The 21,360-nt window shown below is 43.5% G+C and overlaps 1 protein-coding gene across 6 annotated transcripts in view; it reads right to left on the bottom strand.

Annotated features, from left to right (window-relative positions):
• NFX1 (nuclear transcription factor, X-box binding 1) overlaps positions 1 to 4,396 on the bottom strand; it is an 88,069-nt gene extending 83,673 nt beyond the window's left edge. For all 6 annotated transcript variants that reach the window (XR_008465069.1, XR_008465067.1, XR_008465068.1 and 3 more), the window contains exon 1: positions 4,290 to 4,396. Coding sequence is in view for 3 of the 6 variants with exons in the window: in XM_054192951.1 (XP_054048926.1) it covers positions 4,290 to 4,314 (25 nt within the window). In the remaining 3 variants the exon portion in view is untranslated. The remainder of the gene's footprint in view (positions 1 to 4,289) is intronic.
• Between the last annotated feature and the right edge of the window lie 16,964 nt (positions 4,397 to 21,360).

Raw genomic sequence — 21,360 nt, 5'->3', positions numbered from 1 at the left:
ACAGTTTCATGCCTATTCTGTCATAACATTACGCTTTACACCGCTTCATCATTAACTCTCAACAGAGTCAGAATGCCCTGGCAAAGTTAGGTCATCTGTGTGAACTATCCTTCAGAAAAATAATTTGATAAGGGCACTTTTAAAAATATGAAGCAAATTAGTAAGTACATTTCTCATTTTAATAAGTACAAGCTCTGCTTCAAAAACAGAGCTTATTTTGGGGACCAGTACAGCCATAAAACTTAATAACTTAGGTACTTTCTTTTATGAAGACATCAATAGTGACATTTGAAGGTGACACTTAGACACATTATGCCTAAGTGACATTTCTTAGCAGTTTCAGCAAGCTAAATTCAATTAGATTTTCAAGAGCCATTAAACAATGTACTTTAATTAGGCAGAGACTGTATGAAGTTGATAATTAAGAATAAATATAAGAAAGAAAAAAAAAAAAAACAAACATATTGAAGAAGTCCAGCCAGACAAAAATATAACGGATACAAGAATCCACAGGGTAGCCCCTTAGATATCAGAGGCAGTACTTCTTTATTCTTAAATGAATTCAGCTCTATCTCCTAGATAGGAACAACTCTGATTTTCCTTCTGAAGCTTCAGATCAACACAAAACTGGATCCAAATAAACAACACTGATTAGTACCAGTCTTTCTGACTGGACAAGCACTTACTTTTTAATTGCCAACTTCTTATTGAGATATCCATAAATTCAACCAAAAATAGTGTCACCATGAGTATTGTGTGTACCAATACAAGAATGATATAAAAATATTAGAATGTGTCCAAAGGAGGGCAACAAAGATGGTGAAAGGACTAGAGGACATGACTTAAGATGAGCAGCTGAGCATACTAGCTTTGTTCAGCTTGGAAACAAGGAGACTGAAGGGTGACCTCACTGCTCTCTACAGCTTCCTCACGATGGGGAATGGAGAGGGAGGTGCTGATCTCTTCTCCCTGGGATCCAGTCATAGAACGTGAGGGAACAGCTTAAAGCTGCATCAAGGGAAGTCCACATTGGGTAGCATCAGGAAAAAGTTCTTAAATGAAAGGATGGTGAAGCATTGGAAAAAGCTTCTCAGGAAAGCAGTCACGGCCCGAAGCCTTTCAGCATTCAAGAAGTGTTTGGATAATGCTCTTAGATATCCGGTTTAACTTTTAGGTTGCCCTGTGTGGATTCAGGAGTTGGACTCAATGACCCTTGTGAGTCTCTTCCAACCCACAATATTCTATATGTTCAATTTAGATACTGGCTCCCAGTAGAAGTCAAAGAGAAGTCTTCAGTTTTAAAGCAATCCAAATAACCTATTCTTTCACCTAACAACAGATGACAGTACAGAGTGCATACAGAACAATCTATTTGTGTCAGCACTGCATATATCCAGACAAGAAATGGTCCACTCAGCTGCACACAAAGCACAAGTTACAGGGAAGACGCTCCCTGCAGGTCTTATGGTACCTATATTACTCTGTACTCAAAAAAAAAAAAAAAAAAAAAAAGAAAAAAAACACACAAAACCAACACCCCGCCTCTCCCAAAACCAAACTCAGGAATGCTGCATTGTGGAAATCTGAGGCTTTTCCTCATATCATTAGTAGCTTTAAACCTCTTCCTCACAGAACACCAGCACTGAGATGGCCCTGAGGCTTCTCTTTTTTCAGACTGAACAGTTCCAGCTCTCTCAGCCTCTCCTCATATGAGGGATGCTCCAACCTCTTAACCATCTTCATGGCCCTTTGCTGGACTCACTCCAGCATGCCCATGTCTTCCTTTTACAGGGGAGCCTAGAACTGGACACAGTGCTCCAGAGGTGGCCTCAACAGCGCTGAGCAGAGGGCAAGCTGCACCTCCCCTGACAAGCTGGCAACACTCTTCCTAATGTAGTCTAGGATACTGTTGGCCTTCCTTGCAAACAGGGTGCACTGCTGACTCATGGTCTGCTTATAGTCCACCAAGGACCCGAAGGTCCCTGTCTGCAGGGCTGCTTTCCAGCTAGTTTGTCCCTTATGTATACTGGTGCACAGTGCTATGTTTTTTTGTCTTTTTATGCTATTGTCCAAATTCAGTGCATCCACGTTTTTAACAGAACATGAAGTTTTAGCTAGCCCATTACAACTTCACCATAAGTAGCTTCATCATCCTAAGAGCGGTCTTTTACTACAGAATGATTTTGCGTAAGGATAATAAATGTATTAGAAGTTTTCACTTTCCTGTTCACCCTTATGGTGGCCTACTCAATGCTTTATAGCAACTGCCTGATATCTTCAGTTTAATCATGCATTGTACCACGTATAGTGACCCAGCTGTCTTTGCAAGGGCAAAAAAACAAAACAGCAATTATGGCAACTGAGGGGAAAAAAAAATCCATTAATGACTATTAAGTACAAATACCACCTGTCCCTTCTAGGTGCACAGGGATGGAAATTAGAAAGGTATATCAATGTGAATACTCATTCTGCAATTGCCTCGTTTCTTATATTCTATTTGTCTCTCATACTTGTTCCCTGGGTCTCAATAATAATTCGCTACTGGCAAATTGGTTGTCATTCTTCAACCTCAACTGCTTCCCCTGATATACCCTGTGAGCAGAAATATCTTTCACGTTTAAGTTCTCAAAATCATACATTCACTGTGTCCATGGAGTCGCAGGGCAAAAGCCAGTTCCCATCTGAATACTGCAGAAGCACAATTTGAAACTTACCTATGAGAGGTTCTTGATAACATAGTATGTATTACCATAACAAGGAATGAACTCCAGAAGTTAATGCCATGTGACAATATATGTGTTAGCTTAAGTATTATAAAGCAAGTATAGAAACGGTGTACCATCCAGACTAATCTACTGCTTTTCGGTAAAGCTATTTTTAACTCAGTATATCTATTGAAGATCCTTTATTCTGATACACATACACTGTTCAAAAGGTTTCAGGAACAGAGCTGATTTGCACCCTGACAGCATGGAAGATAAACAGACAAGCAGACATTTGTCTGCACCAGCTTCTTTTTACTGAAACTACCAGTCTCCACTTTCTGAACCATGGCCCAGGCTACTCCACTTCCTACAAGGCAGCTGTGAACCCACTGTCATCCCATCAAAAAATAAACTCCAATAACTTTTCTGTCATGACAGCCAGGCTGCCAAGAACAGAGGAGAAGAGACAGAGGTTGCTATTTAGGATACAGGCTAATGATAACCTTCGTCTGAATTAACATCAGAGTGCTACGAAAGTTGAGATTCATATTTTCTTCTTCACCCCAGTCACAAAAGTGCAGGATTCTTCCTGGCAGAAATCTAATTGCTCCATAAACAGTCAGTTACCTCATCAAGTGACCTCAAAGTGACACTGATTACTCAAGAAGTCTACCCAGACTGCAAGAAAATCAAAAGACATGATGAAAACAATACATATTGTGAATGACTCTGGGCAACAGTGTTATTTCTAGCTACATGTCATGACACAAGCAAGGCTGGAATATGGATCCTGAAATGCTATTCCCCCTCCTCCTCAGCAGCCACACCCAGCGAAACGAAAGTTAATCCAAACCTGCATCATAAAAGCCAGTAGGGAAAAACAAACAAACGAAAAAAATCTTTTCTTGCTCTTGTGGTGTTCAGTCCCATTCCAGGTCGGGTCCCTAAGCCGCTCTCCACCCGTAAGCCCTTGCCTACATCACTCTGGCGGGTGGCGCCTGCTGTAGGCAGTCACCTCCTGCACGCCCCGGACCTCTGCCCCTAGAGCACAACGAGACCACACGAAACACTGCAATGTTAAAGCGGCCTGTGGGGCTGGGACAGGTCAGGCTGCCGGGTGCAGGCAGCACCGCCCTCTGCTGGGTTTCACGGGCACGGGTGGAGAGAGTGCAGTAAGTTTTCCAGAAACCAAACGAGTTTCTGTATTTTTTTCTGGTGTTCCCGTTCGTTTGACACATACCAGAAGCTCGCGCGTTCCTCCTCAGGCAAAGTACTGCGCCCTGCGGCAAAGGCGAGCCCAGCCATTTTGAGTGCCACAGGCGCCGCGAAGTTGCGGCGCGCGCGGGGGCGGGGCGGCGGCAACAGGTGGTGCCGCAGCCCGCGCCCCTCGACACGCCAGCGCTCGGCCCCGACCGCCACGGCACGGCCCTCTGCCCGACAGCATCGCTGCAGCGCGATGACTGCTCTGCTCTGCTCCGCTCCGCGCCTCGCCTCGCCTCCCATCCCATCCCATTCCATTCCATTCCATCCCCTCCCATCCCACCCGACCCGACCCCCTCCCCCAAGCACAGCAGCCGAACTTACCTGCCCCAGGCCGTGCCTCAGCCATACCAACGCAAGACACCCCCTCTGAGGTCCAGCTTCCTGGCCGCTACGCACGCGCACAGCTCCCGCCCACTCCCCCCGGCGTCCGCGGCTATGCGCGCGCAGCCGCATTGGAGCTCCGAGCGCGAGCGGGAGAGCAGGCGCAGGCACGAGGCGTGGAGTGGGCGGGGCCGGAGGCGGGCGGGAGCGGGCGCGCGGGGCCGTGCGCTCAGCTGAGGCCGCAGGGCGAGCGGGGCAGCCTCTCCCGGCGCCGGAACGATTTGGAACCTTGGGAAACTCTGGAACCTTGCCTGATACTGCAAAGGAGGAAGAAATGAAAACTAACAGCGACAAAGAAATACCAGCGCTGGCAATAAATTGCCCATTTTGCTTGAGAATGGGCTTGCCGTCTGCGGCCTTTCCCTGAAGTGGGTCCCTGTGCTGGCTGCATTCCAGAGCCCGGCTAGGCGGGCCAGGAGCAGGAGGGTGGGTACACCACAGCTCCTCGCTCTGTCTCAATGCATAGAAGTGCTTTCTCTAGGCACAGGGTAGAAAGTAGGGATGGGACATCAGGCTGTCTATTGCATCCTGCATACCCTGCTCTAGGGAGGTGACAGAGCCACACACTTGTCATCCCAAATGAGTGCTGGAACTTAAGCTTCTGCTGGAAAGCCCACGCAAGGATTCCCATGCTACAGCTGGTGCTGCAGACAAATCTTACCATGCTCCAGCTACAAATACTGCATAGAACTCCATGCTTTGTCATACTGCAGGTTTCAGCAGTGGTGTTTAACCATCTTATGATTCACACCTCCCTGCACAGGTTTGCAGTGCCATGGTTACAGCACATCTACAGTACAGTTCTATGTTCTCACTGCTGCAATGTGGCTCCAGAGTCCTTACAGAGCTGCTCATCTTTTCAGACTCTGCAGAGTGAGTTCACAGTTCCATAGCAACTGCAGCTCTGAAGACTGGCACCTCGGGAGCACTGCTGCACAAAGTCTCTGCCTTCTGCCCTCCACGCCTTCCTGGTGAAATTCTCGAATCAAAGTTCCATTTGCTGCATAGTTTTTCCCCTCCTAGTGGGCAAAGTTCATGGCTGCAAAGCCCTTAAAGAACCAGGGGGCTCATTGCAAAAATGCTAGCTGTTGAAATGCACCCCACACTCTTGCTGCAAAGGAAGCTTGCAAACTGGTATGGCAACAGCCTTATGAAGGTGTTACATGTTTTGCCATGATTTTGACTGTGTTTCATGTGCTTTGCTGTATGTAAACATAGTGACCATCTGAGGTTGCAGAGAAAGGCAGTGACATCCTTTCAGAGATGACACATGGTTTTTCTACTGCTGTGAAGAAACTTGCAATAGTCCTCTGGTTCCCTTAGACTTCTCTGTCACTACTGTAGAGATGTGACCATAACATTCATATAGCCCTATTACAGATTTTAACACTGCTTTACGTGAATACCACAGCACTACCACTTCAGTATCCATACTCTTTTTTGCTACCACCAAAAAACCAGTTGTGGTATGGAAAACACTACAGGGATTTGCACCTGTATGTGCTGCTGCACAGATGTTAATTATTAGGTCTATACAGCTTTTCCTTTGTTCCCCCTTTTCCCTTTTTATCTAAACTGTTATGTTGTTGTATTTTTCTTTCTTGTCTTAAATTTGCATTGGGCCAATCCTATCCATTCCTGATAGCCTAACTTAATTGCCCAGCATTTCTGTACAGACATGTGATTTTATGATCTTCTTTAGTTTGGCCAAAATAGTCTTTTATTTTTTCCTCATCATTTCTCTTTTCAGTGCAGGCATAGGGGCAAGGATCTCCCCACTGTATCATACGCTCTCCCTTAAAACATATTTTTTGTTTCTGTTTTGTCATGCTTGGATATTTGTCTCCCCATCCTTTTGACAGTATGACTGTCAGGAAGCAGCAGGGATAGACAGCCTCATATAGAAAGTAGAGCTGGGAACCGAGTCAGCAAATTCCACAATACCTGAGCAAGAAGAGCGGAGCAGGTTCACCAACACTTCAGGCAACAGCCCATGTTGCCAGGCACGCCTGTAGTGACAGGGCAGCTCAAGCCAGAAGTCAAGCCAGCGGGTAAGGATCAGAAAGGGTAGGCACAAGCATACCTGCAAGGTAGTTAAGGCCGACGCTAAGGATGAGAGCATGAATTTTAAAGCTGCGTGGGAAAGAATGAGGGGCAGGCACCCACTGAGGCTTCTCAAGGCCTGACAGCTACTTATAAAAGTTGGCGCTGAGCCCATCCAGACAAACCCCCAGGGTGGTGGGAAGGGACACAAGGGAGATATACTCAGGGCCCTTACAGTCACAGATCTCTTCTATATGCAGCAGGGATGCTGGTAAACAACCTTGCCTTCAAGGAAGAGGGGAGATGAGGTAGGGAAGCAGAAAGAAAGGAATCCCTAGCCGTAACTGTCAGTGCCAGCATGCCAAAGAAGATAAATCTGCTAATAGAAGCATATTCACTCCTGAGCTGGCATCATGGTACAGTCATTTTTAAGGACCAGCCAGCCCGTGGTGGGGTCTGTGACTGCTAGGAGATGCCTTGACATGAAGACAGCAAGGTTGCCATGATACTGAGATTCTGGTGAGGAAGACAAAATGGACTATAGCCAAGAAACTGTAAGTCTAGGTGTTCAGCATGAGTCTCCTGCGTACACACAATAACCTCTGTGCAAAGGATTTCCTGGGGTTCCTGTTTTTTAAAGAAGCTGTTCCTAGGTGTTTCCAAATGCTATCGGGGTCACAATCCCCACATCCAGAAGCAGTAGTTTAATACAGTACTGTGTACCCCTCCAGAAAGCAAGGGAAGAGTTATAAGGTGCTGTGAGCACAGTCCATTGCAGCACATAGTGATGTCCTGTCTCTTTTGTCCTTTCCTTCCTTACATAAAGCCCTTACAGAAAAGCAAAAAATGTCCACCAATATATGCTTTCATTTAAAAAAAAAAAAAAAAGGCAACTACCTAAAAATGAAGAAGCTTGTTAACAGTGGAGAGGCAGTTAAAATAATTATGTCTTTGCAGGTTACATGGAGGCTTTAAGGATACCATGCTGGAGGCTCAGGGCAAATGCATAATAGGGGAAAAAGGAACCTGCCATGGTTAAGCAGCAGGGACAAGAGAGCCTGTTGCTGGGGATATATTTTCAGAAGCATCCTTCAAAAGCTAAATTTGGGCCTAAAATTGAAAATAGAATCTGAACTTGTGACAGATGAAAAGTAAACCATACCATGAAACAGGCCAAAAGGGTTTGAGGAACAACTTGCATAAGGCGTAAAATCTAATAATAAATCCCTTTTCAAACACTTGAGGCTCTGGAAGCCTGCCAAACAGTCTGCAGCACCAGGAAAATTAAAAGAAATGTAAAGAAGCATATGGAGAAAATAATGCAAAATCTAAATTAATTCTTTACATCTGCGTTCACTACAGCAGAGCTGGATGAGATTCCCAAGCCAGCTCTTCTTTATGGGGAGGCTCACGAGGGGCTGCATGTTGAAAGAATCAGTATGGAATATATAGGTTATGGAACATATAGACAAAATTAATAGTAACAAATCACAAGAACGAGATGCTATATAACCAGCAATTCTCAAAGAATTCAAGGATGAAATACAAACTGTCCTGTACAACCTCTAGTATAAACCTGCTTTGGTAGCAGGAGACAGGGATGTGTCAGCTGTAATGTCAATTTTTTAAAAGGAAGCCATAACAAATCTAGAAAAGTATAGGCCTGATGTCTGTAGCAGGCAATTTAATGGAAACTGTAAGATAGGTTAGAATTAGTGAGCATATGCATAAAGATGCTGTAATAGGGATGAGTCAAAGTGGCTTTTGTAAAGGAAAGAACTGCTTCAAAATCCTACTGAAATGTTTATGAGTCAACAAGCTTGTGGCTAAGGGAGATAGATTCTGGAATCCTGACCATGGATCTCTGGAAGGTATTTGGAGAGGTCACTCATCAAAAACTCATAAAAGTTACACTGCCAATAAATAAATAATTGCAGGGGTAAATAACCGGTTGAAAGACAGGAAATAAGACAGTAGGAGCGAATAGGCTGTTTTCATGGTAAAAGGAGGTCACCAACAGGGTCCGACAAGGATGTGTTCTGGTACCTGGTCTGTGCAATATATTTCTCAAGGATCCGGAAATGGCAGCGTCAGAGTCTGCTGATGGTACGGTGTTATTTAGGGAAATACAGGCAATGCCAGGCTGAGAAGAATTGCAAGCAGAAGAGTTTTAGGATACCGAGTGTATGGGTAAAAAATGACAGATCGAATTTAGGGACGCTCAATGTAAAGTACTGCGTATGGGAAGAAACCATCCTATCTTCACATATGAAATGAAGAGCCCTGAGATGTTACAGCAGTTATAACAGGTAGTTGTATGAAAATGTCTTCTCTGCCCAGTAGTGTAAAAGAAAGCAAAGCAATTGTTAAACATTGCTAAGAAAGGAGTAAAGAATAAAACAGAGAAAACATCACGACATTACATAAATCGATAAATATTGTACACAAATCTGGGTCCTCCATCTCAAAAAGAGTACAAAGGAACAGGGAAAGGTTCAGAAAAGTGCAAGGAAAAAGGGATCATAAGCATGCAATGGCTTCTGTACAAAGAATAGCTTAGATAAACCTTCTAGAAAAGAGGGAGAGGGGATATGATAGAGGTCTGCAAAATCTAGAGCAGCACAGAGGGAGGAAACAGACTGAGCACTAACCTTTGGCAGATGATGTCAAATTAAAGATCCTTTGCAGTCCTGGCCAGGCAGCAGTGAAAGAAGGTAAAATGTCAAGATTAAGCTGCAGATGACCCAACAAGTATGGGTGCCCTGATGATCTAAACAAGTTAGAAGCTGAAAGAAAACATAACAGTAGGGTACTAATACTGATACTAGCACTGATAGGGTACTAGTACTGATACTAATAACATAATACCAGTGACAGAATGGCTAGCCTGGTTTGATAAATCTGAGTGTCCATTCCAAAGCACTGCACAGGAAAATTAAGGCCATGAGTGTGTCAATAGACCTTACTTGCCCTGACCAGCGTCACCTGGGGCTTCCACCCTCACGCTTTGCCTCATGGGACCAGGAGCTCCATTTAAATTCAGAACTGTGTCCCTGACTCTTCCTGAGCTACATCGTAGGTGTACCACAGGGATACTTGTGTCCACTTCTGTCTCCTGTTACTTGTTCTGTCTCCTGGATTTCACGACTGATCTCAGATCTGACTTACCACCTTGCCTTTGTCTGGTGATCACTGTACTGATGAAGCCTGTTATTGTCACCAACCCTGCTTAGGTACTATAGGACTGTACCGTGAGCGGTGAGATCACTGCCTCTGCCTGTTTTATGGTCAGTCCCATCTTGCCTTCCCCTGTGGAGCTGTCCCTACTCCTGCCTGAGAGGTCAAGCCTCCTTGAACTCTGAGGTGAGCACCATGGGGCCAGGCCCTCAGGCTGTGCAGGGGCTAGCCCCAGTGGCTCCCTACAGCTCCAAGCTAATCTCCAAACCCCGGCCAGGAAGCAGAGACAGGTCACAGCCCTGCTGGATTCTTTAACATCCTCTGTGCCCAGAGCTACCCTTGCCCCAGCTTTGCCAAACCTCTTTCAGTGGGGATCAGGTGAGGGTTCAGGGATTTATTAGGCACAGGTGGCTAATCTTTACAGCCAAAGCAATAGACACTAGCTGCTCTGCAGTCATAATCTCCTGGCTTTCAGGGTGTTCCTGGACTGAGTCACCTCTATAAGAAATGCAATGACTGTTTTCCAGAACCCTGAAGCCTTATTCACTGATTTGAAGCGGTGTCTTTGGTGACCATTGATATGCAGCTGCGGCTGTGATTGCCAGCTCCAGGAGGGAAGCCAGTTGGTTGCTGATTAAACAATCCCATTTATGCATTGGTTCTGGGAAACTGTCTGGGAAGAATGAGCCCTTAATGCCCACTACAGATTACTGCCTAATCAAATTCATTCCTTTGGTGAGGCAATTGGTGATGCAAGAGGGTGGAATAATTTGTGTAACGGTGTTTTGCTGCTGCTCCTTGCTTCTTACTCATTTTCCTCTGCTCTGGTATGGCTCACCATGGGCTGCAGTTCCCTTCAGAGTGTACCTCTACAGGTATAGAGCACCTCTTTTCAGGAGTACATCTCCAGCTGCATCCCCAACAATGTCGTCTTCTGTGTGTTTCTTCCATTTGTTCTTTCATGTCTCCTCTGCTTCTTCTCAGTGTCATTTCCTCTTTTCCTCCATAAGTGGCTGCTGCTGTCTCTTAAATATGTGTGAGCTGGGGTGCCATGTGCTCCTACGAAGTTTTAGGGTGTAGGGGGTTGTTTACATTGATTTCAGAGTTATCTGGTACTAGCTGTGATTGGCACAGTGCAATCCTGCACATCACCTCTGCAACCTGCTGTTAAAGCCCTGCAATTTATGTCTAGTCCGCTGCATTACAGAAGCACAACCTTCTCATTAACTGGCAATTGGGTTTCTTGTGTTTCCCTGCAGGAAAGGAATATACAGATCCAGAGGGCAAAAGTCTACCCTGGGATCTCCTCCAGGCTGTCTTCCCCATTTCAGCACCCCACGTGGGTTGGTCTGGACTCTCATGTTTCTGGTTTTACACTATGTGTGGCACCATAGCACAGCCTCAGCCCAGTGTTCTTATACCACTGCAGCTCCGTCTTGCCAGATGCCAAGACTGTACCTCTACCTCAGCCTCTGCTCACTACCCCTTTGTGCTCCCAGATAAATACAATGATCCTGTGGATGTCTGCGAGAAGAAGGAGGCAGAAAACACTATCATCTATTATGGTTTGAGAAACTCACAACAATTCGTTGTAGTTTAGACTAACGATGACCCCTCCCCACCCGGGAAGGGGAATCAGGGAAAAACAGGGAAACACAAGGGTTGAATTATAAATAGATTTAATAGAATAAGATTAAATAATTAACATTAATAATACTAAAGAACCAGTATTGATCCGGATACCAATATAAAATATACAAGGATTATACTCAGGCAATTATATCAGTAGGAAGCTGTGCACTCCCAGCTGTGGACAGCAAATGTCAGACACTGTGAGCTCTATGGCTTCGGGAGGAAGGGAAGGCCTCAGGGGTCCGGCACTGGGGCAGTAAGCTCTCTGGACCACCGCCACCAAAAGGGAGGGAGGGAGGGAGAGACTTTGGGTCATGGTAAAGAACTGGCACACTCTGCCTCTTGCCCTGGAGCTCTATGAACATCTGCGGGCAACTTGCTGCTTCACAAAGCTAGACCTGTGAGAGGCTTGGCAGCAGAATGAATGGAACACCACTTTTCACACCACTTACAGCCACTAAGAGTCTATTTGTGATTCTATCTGCTCTCTGCAATGCTCCGGCCAACTTCCAGCAAATTGTAAATGATGTTGTGAAGGACCTGCTTCATTACAACATAGCAGCATGTCCAGATGACATGTTTGATACTCTGCATCACTTAAGAGGCATGTGTAGACCATGTCTGGGAGGTCTCAAGTTTCCTGTGGCAGCATAGAATTCTATGCCAAACTCGAGAAATGATCCTTTGTCCAGCAGAGGGTGGAGTTCCTGAGGACCCAACATCTTGTTGAAGCCATCACTTTCTAGCATGCAGGCAGTGCAAAGGATCTTAGGATTTGCCAACATCTATTGGCAATTTACGAAGGGGGTTTTTTCTGATATTGTGGTTCCTACAGGAGGATTCACCTCAACAGGCTTGCTTTTGGTGGATGCTTGTAGCACAAATGGCTTTTGAGAAAATGAAATGGGTATTCATCACAAGTATTAACCTACTCTACCCAGACTCCAGTTGGCCTTAAGTTGCGGAAGCAGATGCTTCAAACCAAGGCACAGTGACCATCCTCCCCAAGAAGGTCGGCCTTACACAAGAGTGCCACCATTTTTTCTTTTAGCAGCTTCTCCTTGCTGGAAGGAATTAGAAGCTTGTCTTGACAATCAAAGCTGCCTTTGAGGAATGGCAGCAATTCCTTGAAAGTGCAAAAACCACAACAGTGGTGCTGACCAACCATCAGAACATGGAATAATATCAACGGGTGAAGCTTCCCTCTCTCCATCTTGCCTCCTTTACATGCTTCCCCTTCGCTTTCACATCATGTCAGGAAAGCGGAACAGCAAGGCAGATGCCTTGTCATGGAAGGAAGATTCAGATTTGGATGTACACCTTCTGCATGCATCCCAACCCTGTTTTTGCCAAGACATTTCTTTACAGCCATGGCAGAGGATGAATACACTGCTGAATTTTTCCAGGCCACTGGAAGCAACCTGAACCAAACACAGCATCCCATTGGCACAGCTGTCCTCAGCCTACAAGAACAGGATGGTTGCCTGTACTATGGCAGGCAGCTGTACATCCTACAGGGACCACTGCAGACACAAGTCTTCTGCTGATGTCATCATGTTCCTGCACCCAGACACAGAGACTGCTGGATGATGCAGTACCTGATTACCTGGTGGCCCACAAGACAGAAAGATGTGGCTGACTATATCCAGGCCCACAACAGTTGTACTTGCACCAAAAGATCACAGGGTCTCTAGCAGCTCCTCCCGGTGGACAAATAGCCTTGGCTATTTGTGCATATGGATTTAATAGCAGACCTGCCCCTCTTGAAGCGGGATACAGTGGTCATAGTGATTGTGGACCTGTTCACCATCATTCAACATACTTTACATCATCCCCCTCAGAAAGTTGCCCATAGCTCCACAGACTGCCTCACCCTTCCTATAGGATGTTTTATGATGCCATGGCCTCCCATACAGCATAGTTAGTGACCGAGAGACCCGGTCACGGGTCAGATTTTTAAAGGAGCTTGTGGGCCTTCTCCAAGTGCAAACCTGCCACTCCTTCTTGTACCATCTCCCAGACAAGTCATCAGACTGAACATCAATCAAATCCTGGACTAATACCTTCAGTGTTACAGTAACTTTCTCCAAAGATAAGTCACCATTTTCCTATTGGTAGCATTTACCCATGATAATGACATCCATATATTTACACAGCAAACCCCATTCTTTGCTTACTTTGGTTTCCTCCTGTGAAGTCATCCAGCTATCCCAGCTGCTTCATGCTTACTTGCAAGTTGGAGATCTGCTCACACAACTCCAACAGGGTTCTTACCCCCTTTATAACTTAGCTGGACAAGGCCAAAAGGGCCTACAAAAGATAAGTTTTGACTGGTCTTGGCGGTTCTCCTGGGGCATGGTCTGAAGAGGAACAAGTCTAGCTAAGGCCTCCTCCAGCTCCTCCTTCAGCTCCAAGTCTTCAGCTTGGAATGCTGTTGTCTACAGGGAGGAAGAATATGGGCAATGGTGTGCTGTAGTGTGTATCTTCAGCCAACATCAAGAAACGTGTTTCTCCCAATATTCTTTCTTCACAGTGGCATTTGAGATTGGCAACCACAGGAGTCAGGATAAGGCTAGAGGTTGCCCTGATCAAGGTGGTAGGAGTGAAGATGATGGCGCTTCACCCATTTCCTGGAAAGGCTCTTACAAGGGAAGGGGCAAGAGCAGTCATTACCTCAGGAGCCATTGGGGTACAATGCAGACATGCTATGGCATTTTGTGCTCTCAGCTCTACATTAGCAGAATTTCTCAATTCTCAACAGCCAGCTCTTCTAGCAGATGGAACAGCTCAAGCCACAGATAGACAAGCAGCTCTTTTGGAAGATCTCTGTGCCTCCTTTTGTTCAAACACTACAGAGCAGGTCTACCTCCTGCAGCGTCAGTTCAGGAAGGCCCAACTCCTGGGAGCAGTTAGCCACTCAGCACCAAAGCCAGCTGTGCTCTGTATGACTTGGCAGAGGAAAGACATCAGCAGTCTCAGCAGGAAGTGGACACATCCTGTGAGACTGTTACTGTGGATATAAATTGTGGTTGCCAGCACATGCACTGGAGAGGCAGAAGAGACTGAATGTTTCTGGAGAATACAGCTACAGAAGGGAGCTGGGGGCAACTTGCAGAACTTGCCAGCGTATGGATGCAGATGGAGAGAGAAAAATCAGAGCTTATTATTTATTTAAGTCTTGACTACAGTCTAGGTAGGTCAAAAGGCCACCATAGCCATGTTCATGTCTATTATGAGCTGGCCAACACCTAATAGTCTTCCCACAGACTGGTAAGAGTCAGACATAAGAAAGCTCCAGTGAATACTTTTCTTTCTAGAGTGATGTGCTCAAAAAAGACTGTGGCCCAGCAGCGAGTTTCAGAGACGACTTTTCACGTGTTGAAATTCTGTACCCGCTTCTGATTTCTGAGGTGATCAGCACAAGCTGATCCTACCTTCAGTCCTGGTGTCCCAGGTCCCAACACTGCTTTCCCTGGTGAACAGCTTATGGAGGACAAGTTCTGAAGTTCCCACGCAGCCCTTTTACCCAGACAAAAAGAGGTGGCCTACAGCAGCTTTTCCCCTTTACACATTGCTAAGGTATCGGACGAGCCCCACAGGGCTCCCTAGAGCTTGCATCTTGGTTTGGAGCCTCCAGCAAGCAGCAGCTCTGCTGTCCTAGGTGGAAGAAAGAGGCAGGTCCCCCTCCAGGCCTAAGCAGGTGGTGAAAACTGTCTGGCATGAACACAAACTGCAAATGAGGTAGGACCATGCATCACCCACAGACAGCGTGTTGTGTTACTAGGAACACAGACCACCAGCCTGCAGGTACAAGTAAGTATCATTTTAGAATGCCATTCATAGGGATGTGAGGAAAGGGAAATGTGTGTGGCATACTAGAAAGACATGCTGGCAATTAGGACCAAAGGCATTTATGCTAAAATACTCTGGCAACTAACTTCTGATTTGCATGCAGCAGACACCCTGTTCTGGGAGAAGAATTTAGCTGTAGAAACATAACCTATATCTTGTTACAAAGTTTCTCAACATCCATAGTTCTATCTGGTAGTTTAAGCTTTCTTTTAAAGAAAGATCTTAAAATTTAAACATGGTGGATTTCAAATAGATCCTTGTAACCAGTACGCTCTCCTTCCTCAACCATTTATCATTCAAATATCAGAGGCAAACAAGTAAAAGAACTCACTGCATGCAGTAGAAGTATACAGGAGTACCAGACCAGATAATTTACCACCTGGATGTTCTCCCAGTACTGAGATGAGGCACTGAGAATGATAATTCAAGAATGATACTGAAAAAAATCTTTGATGTCATGGTAACACAACAAAGAACCAGAGCCCCTCTCAGAGTTATTTTCATAATTAGAAGAAACTGTACCTCTGAATTGGTGAGCAGCCTGTGGCAACAGAGCTGCTTTCCAACATCTGACAAATCAGAGAGGAAAAGAAAAAAAAATAGATCTAAAAAGGAGATATTGCAGTACTGAAGAAATATGCACTCAGAAAATAGGGTAAAGAAGAAGAAAGCCTGAGAAGGGAGATAAGAGTATGACAATTCATTTTCACCCTGAACTAGGAGTTGACTCATCCAGATTCCTACACAATGTCCATGAGACTATAGGAAACGGAAGCTTTTTATGCCCTGTAGTACACTCACCTGAAAAAAACTCCTATATATTTATTCTTAAGACTCTGAATAATAAGCAGTGATAACCCAGCAGACGAGTTTGCAATGCTGAGTGTACCATTCAACTGGTGTGCCTGGATTTGTCTTACACTAGAGGAAATACCTGAAAAAGCAGGAGAAAATAGAGTCATTCAGAGGAGCAAAAAATAGTGTATTCTGTCTCAAATTCCTTTACTGTCAATTTATGTAACAGAAACTCATAATTCTGCAGAATGTGTGTGTATAGAGAGTATATACTTTCTATAGAGTGTATACTCTGTATAGAGAGTGAGGGAGAGAAAGAGAAAGAAGAAAAATAGGAAGAAAAGAAGTTTGGATATACCAGATTGACAAAAGGTAAAGGACTCCTCTATGACTAACTGCCAGTGATCAGCTATCTGGCAGTCTAGTTAAATAGCATCTCTTAAGAGTCAACATTGAGGCTGACACTGTTTAACTTCTTCACCAGTGACCTGGAAAAGGGGATGGAAGGACCCTGAGCAAGTTTGCATATAACACAAAATTGCAGGGAGCACATGATACACTCAAAGGCAGACCTGTCATTCAGATTGACCTGGACAAGTTGGAGGAACAGGCCACCTGGGGCCTCATAATATATACGCAGAGAGGCTGAGGTAATGGGGTTTGTCCAGCCAAGGGAAGAGAAGACAAAATGAGAGATCTGATTGCTATCTTCAGCTACCTCAGGGGGTTTATAGAGGAAAACTGAACCAAGCTGTTATCTGTGATGCACAGCTAAAAAAGAAGCAACAGATTCAAACTGAAAGAACAGAAATTCTGATTGCAGAGGAGATTCGTCATTCTTAGAACAGTTAAGCAGGTGGGCCAGAGAGATGGTAGGATCTACATCCTTGGTGATTTTAAAAAATCACCTGGAGAGTGCCTTGAGCAACCTGATCTAGCCTGTAGTTAAATCCACTTTGAGCAGGTTGGACTACAGACCTTCAGAGTTCCCTTGCAAGCTAAATTTTTTTCTATAGCGCTGCAATATTATTTGTAATAATAAAATTAAAATGTCCTTGCCTGCTAATGTCTAAATAAAACAGATGATTAAAGTCTGTCTTAAATGAGTTGTTTCCTTAGCGTTATTGCATCCCAGGGTACTGGGGATAGGAAGCAAGAACAAATTAAGATTGCACTTCCATCCCAAAGTGTTGTCTCTTTAGTGAGAAGAGTGGGATCCTATTTGTCTGAGTTTCCATTCTGGAGACGTGAAGTACTTCAGAGACCTTGTACATTAGACTGTCAATAGGGGAACACCATAATAATCTGAAATCAGCAAGAGCAGCTGAAATAAGAGGTTCCAGTGAAAGACAGCATAGAAATTCTGCATAGGAAGTACCTCTGCATATCACCACAGCTGGGAGAGGCGGAAGTGGCACATCTCCACAAAGTAATATTACTCATGAATATTTTTTTTCTACATTAGGTAAAGACATAAGGATGCCAGTAAAGCCTTTGAAAGTTTAATATTGGCAAAGTGTTATTTTTACTAGAGAAAATTCATATTGGTACAAGAACTGTAGGCGTGTAAGGTTAAAAGGGAAAAAAAAAACCCAAACCAGGTGAGAGGGATATCAGGTGAATATTTATATTTATATAAATCCTTAAAAATTAGTCGAATATATACCAGGCAAAAATATACCTTATTTTTATTACTGAATTTCACATCAGATTAAGTCCACGACAATAGAATTTTCTGAGAACACTAAGTATTGTCCGTGGGGAACTGCAACAGTATTCAGAACTACTTGGATAATACAGAGAATTAAGTGATAGCATCTCAGTGAAAAGTAATTGCTCAATATTCAGGCCATGCAAATACTTACAAACCAGACACAATGTTTAGAAACTCGAGGAGGCGGCAGCAAGTAGATCTTCAGCTGTAAGAGGAGATGAGCTGTCTGCAAAGTGAAAGAAACTGAGTTACCCTTATCCAAAGCACAAGTAAAACTCATCTGGAATTTAATTCACATACATCCCCAGTCAACTGTGTTTAAGAAAATGTGATCCACAATCCATGGAATAAAAGATTTCTCCTAAAAGAAAAAGCAAAACCAGCTCAGGTTGCTTAGCCTGTCAGAGGCCAAACCAAAACAAGACAGGGTCAAGAGAAGCCAAGACAGAGTTTGGTTTTATTCTTTGTAAATACAGCATAGGGGTACACAGCTGGAATTGAGGAGAAATATTTAAGGTAACAGAAGAATTGGCAGAAGAAAAAAAAAGATACAAATTGGCTATGATTAAATTTAAACTGGAAATTAAAATTGGGCTTCTAACAATCAGGGAGTGACATTCTGGACCAGCTCCCAGTAAACATAGACAGAATAAGAAATCTAAATAGCTGATAATTGCTGTAAAGATGCTTGACTCAATAATTCAACAGATTTCTTCCAGCTCCCATGTTCTTAATTTCTATATAAATTATGAATACATGGTGGTGTCATAAACTACCACCAATATATCTCTCAATGACATTTCTTCATCACCTTATCAAGAGCTTAGTAATAAAATTCTGTACTGTGTGATGACCTGGAAGCAGTAATGTGTCACTGAAGTATGAAGAATGAGCAGGGATGTCATTAGCCACTGCCCAAAATACATTTTAACACTTAACACTACTCAAGAAAATATGCCCAGATCATCTTGTTGATCAGCCCTGATCACTGTGCTAATCTGTAACTTTCCCACTGCTTGTTGACAGATTGCAACTGGCCTGGCTATTCTGAACTAGTCATGGCAATACGAAAAAAATACGGGTCCAGTAACTGTATTGATGAACCTTGTGTTGGGTGAGTGATAAAATTTACATAAGCATTTCATGCTGATGATAATTTGGAGGTAGAGGACAATACAGTTTTTACTCCTCCGTGATAATAACTTGGAAAAGATTACATGCAAGCTAGCAGAGTGAGAAAATAAGAGCTTTCAAATACCATATGCCAAAACCGTCAAAGCTGAGAAGAAGTACAATTCATTGCTGACTGCAACAGAATTGTCCTGGTTGAAGTTCTGGAATGTCAAACCAAGGCATCTGCAAGAAGGGAAAACTATTCACATTTTGAATAGTTGACCTTACTCAAGGTCAATCGTGTAATATTTGTTTTTATCTGTGACTAAAATTTTCTTTGCATATGCATTTTATAAAATGAGTTTTTAAATAGTTGACAGTTGTATGTATATTTGGTTAAAATAAACAAATTGTACTCTCAGTTATATGAACGTTACTTTCATAGACTTCACTGGGATTTACTGCATGATAAATATGTGCATAATTACATTAATATGTTTCCAAAGTCAGCCAGGACACCTAAATCAGACAAGACTTGTAAAGAGAAGCCGCAACAAAGGCAACAAAAGGCAACAAAACCATTGCTGCTCAGCCTCTCTGAAGGTAAAGTTACCTGCAGATGAACAATAAAAAACAGAATTATAGGATTATTGCTCAATTAACTAAAGGTGAAAATACCAAATATAGCTTTACACTGTGCAGACAAAAGTTCTGATTAAGCAGTTACGACTTCATGTTATTTTATTTGTGTTTCTAGAGCCACCTTCCCTTCTTCTGGAACATGGAACAAATGACAGACGTAGATGACACAATTTAAAATATTGTTCCCTGTTCTGGAAAAGGAACAGGTCTAGATGGTCACCATTTGATACCCCAGACTGGACTTGGTACCAAAACAGATGAAATCTCCTTAAGGCAGATGAATCTATCATTGTCAATCACTCTCACTTTCTCATCACTATGGAATCATTAGGTAAGACTGATTGAGCTGGATGCCAGGATACATTTTTAATCTCAGGCCTGGGCTTTCATTATTCCCTGCCCAAGCAATGTCACAGGAGTACCAGCCTCCAGCTCTGTCACAGCCAGGCCTGTGCCTGGCCATGGAGTTCATTGATCTGGACCCTGGCCTGTAGACTTGTTTTCCAAGCTTGACCTCAGACCTGCCTCATCACTGTGATCTGGGCTCTAGGCTGAACCCAGCTGCCAACGCTGGGTCTACCCTGCTTGCTTGGCTGGTAAGGACCCTGCCCTGACAGTCTTGTTATTGTGCTCAGCGCCTGGCTCCCGTCCCCTGGGGAGCAACTGGCCCTTGCTGCTCCCTGACATTGTTCCCAAACCCATTCACTCTTAGACTTCTGAAAGTCTCCTCCTTTGGAAGGAGGCAGATAAGAATACTGGCTTTTTCTGTATTCTCTAAATGGCATGTGGACAGAGACAAAAACTGGGGGCACAGTCCAAATGCTGTGAGCCTACACAACTTTTTGGTTGTGCTGGTATTTTTTCCTTAGGGCTTGGAATACATTATCTTAGCATTAAAAGATACAGTAAGAATGTAAATTTTTTTCTTATGTCACTGGTTTTAGTCAGGAAAAAGATTTTATTGAAGCGTTACACTCCCTCATCCTACAAAAATATTTGTTTCCTTGTGTTGTCTGCAAGAAGCAGAGCTTTAAGTAACTACTTTTCCCTAAAGACAACCTCACTGTAAATCTCAAGAGTGTTAGCAGCTTGCGACTGGAAGGCCATAGAGGAAATTTACAGAAATCTTAGCCCCCTCTTTCAAAGGATGCATTTCTAACGGTAGTATGACCCTTGTGCTTATTCTAAAATAGAGATTTAAGAACATCCTCACATGCAAGTCTGAACATTTTTTCCTAAAATTGCACAGAAGTGACTCAGGAAGAACATTGGTTATTCATGTACCAGTTTTTCATCCAATGAAAATTTAGCTTTCTTTTCCGATTGCTACAGAAAAAAAAATAAATTGCTAAGTTCAATGCTGTCTTTTGAGCTTCATAGGAATTGGTATACACAAAAAAATTTACTCTCCTCTTTTCAGTGGTGAAGTCTGACTGGTAGACCTCTTACATGAAGCTCAGGACTGAGATATTTCATTTGGATCATACTAAATTTAATTTACAATTGTTGGTTATAAGGTTAATAAGTTGTGGATTAGTCAGCAGCTTCGGAAGGATTAGTCTCGATCTTCAGTTTTCCCAACTAACCTCATCAAAACTAGTGTCATATTTCTATGATTCAAATTGAGGGCTTTTTCACTTGTGTAGATTCAGAAATTTGCAGGAGTGAACTCAGACTCAGGACCAATACCTTTAACATGAGCAATGATATTTTCTTTTCTGTTTTCTGTCAGTGAATTGAACTAACAAATCGGTAATTTCATGAGAATTTACTTTTCTGATAGATTCCTGCACTTAAATTTAATGATGAAATCATCATTTTTGATTTTCTGTTTAAAGCCTTCCTCTCATCTTGTTTACTTCAAAATATTTTTTTAGTTTTGTGAAACTTTTTTAAACAAAAGCATGCATACATTACAATTTTTACTTTTTTTTTCCCCTAACAAATAGAGTCAAAGTATGATCATTTGAACAGGCGTTAATTTCTAAGTTTGTGATCCATTTGTCTTTGCCTGCAAAGATGGGGTCTAATATAAAATTTCCT

This window comes from Rissa tridactyla, chromosome 2 (assembly GCF_028500815.1).
Source record: "Rissa tridactyla isolate bRisTri1 chromosome 2, bRisTri1.patW.cur.20221130, whole genome shotgun sequence".
NCBI lineage: Eukaryota > Metazoa > Chordata > Aves > Charadriiformes > Laridae > Rissa > Rissa tridactyla.
Note: the sequence above shows the minus strand (reverse complement) of the source record. Positions and strands in the feature narration are given on the sequence as shown.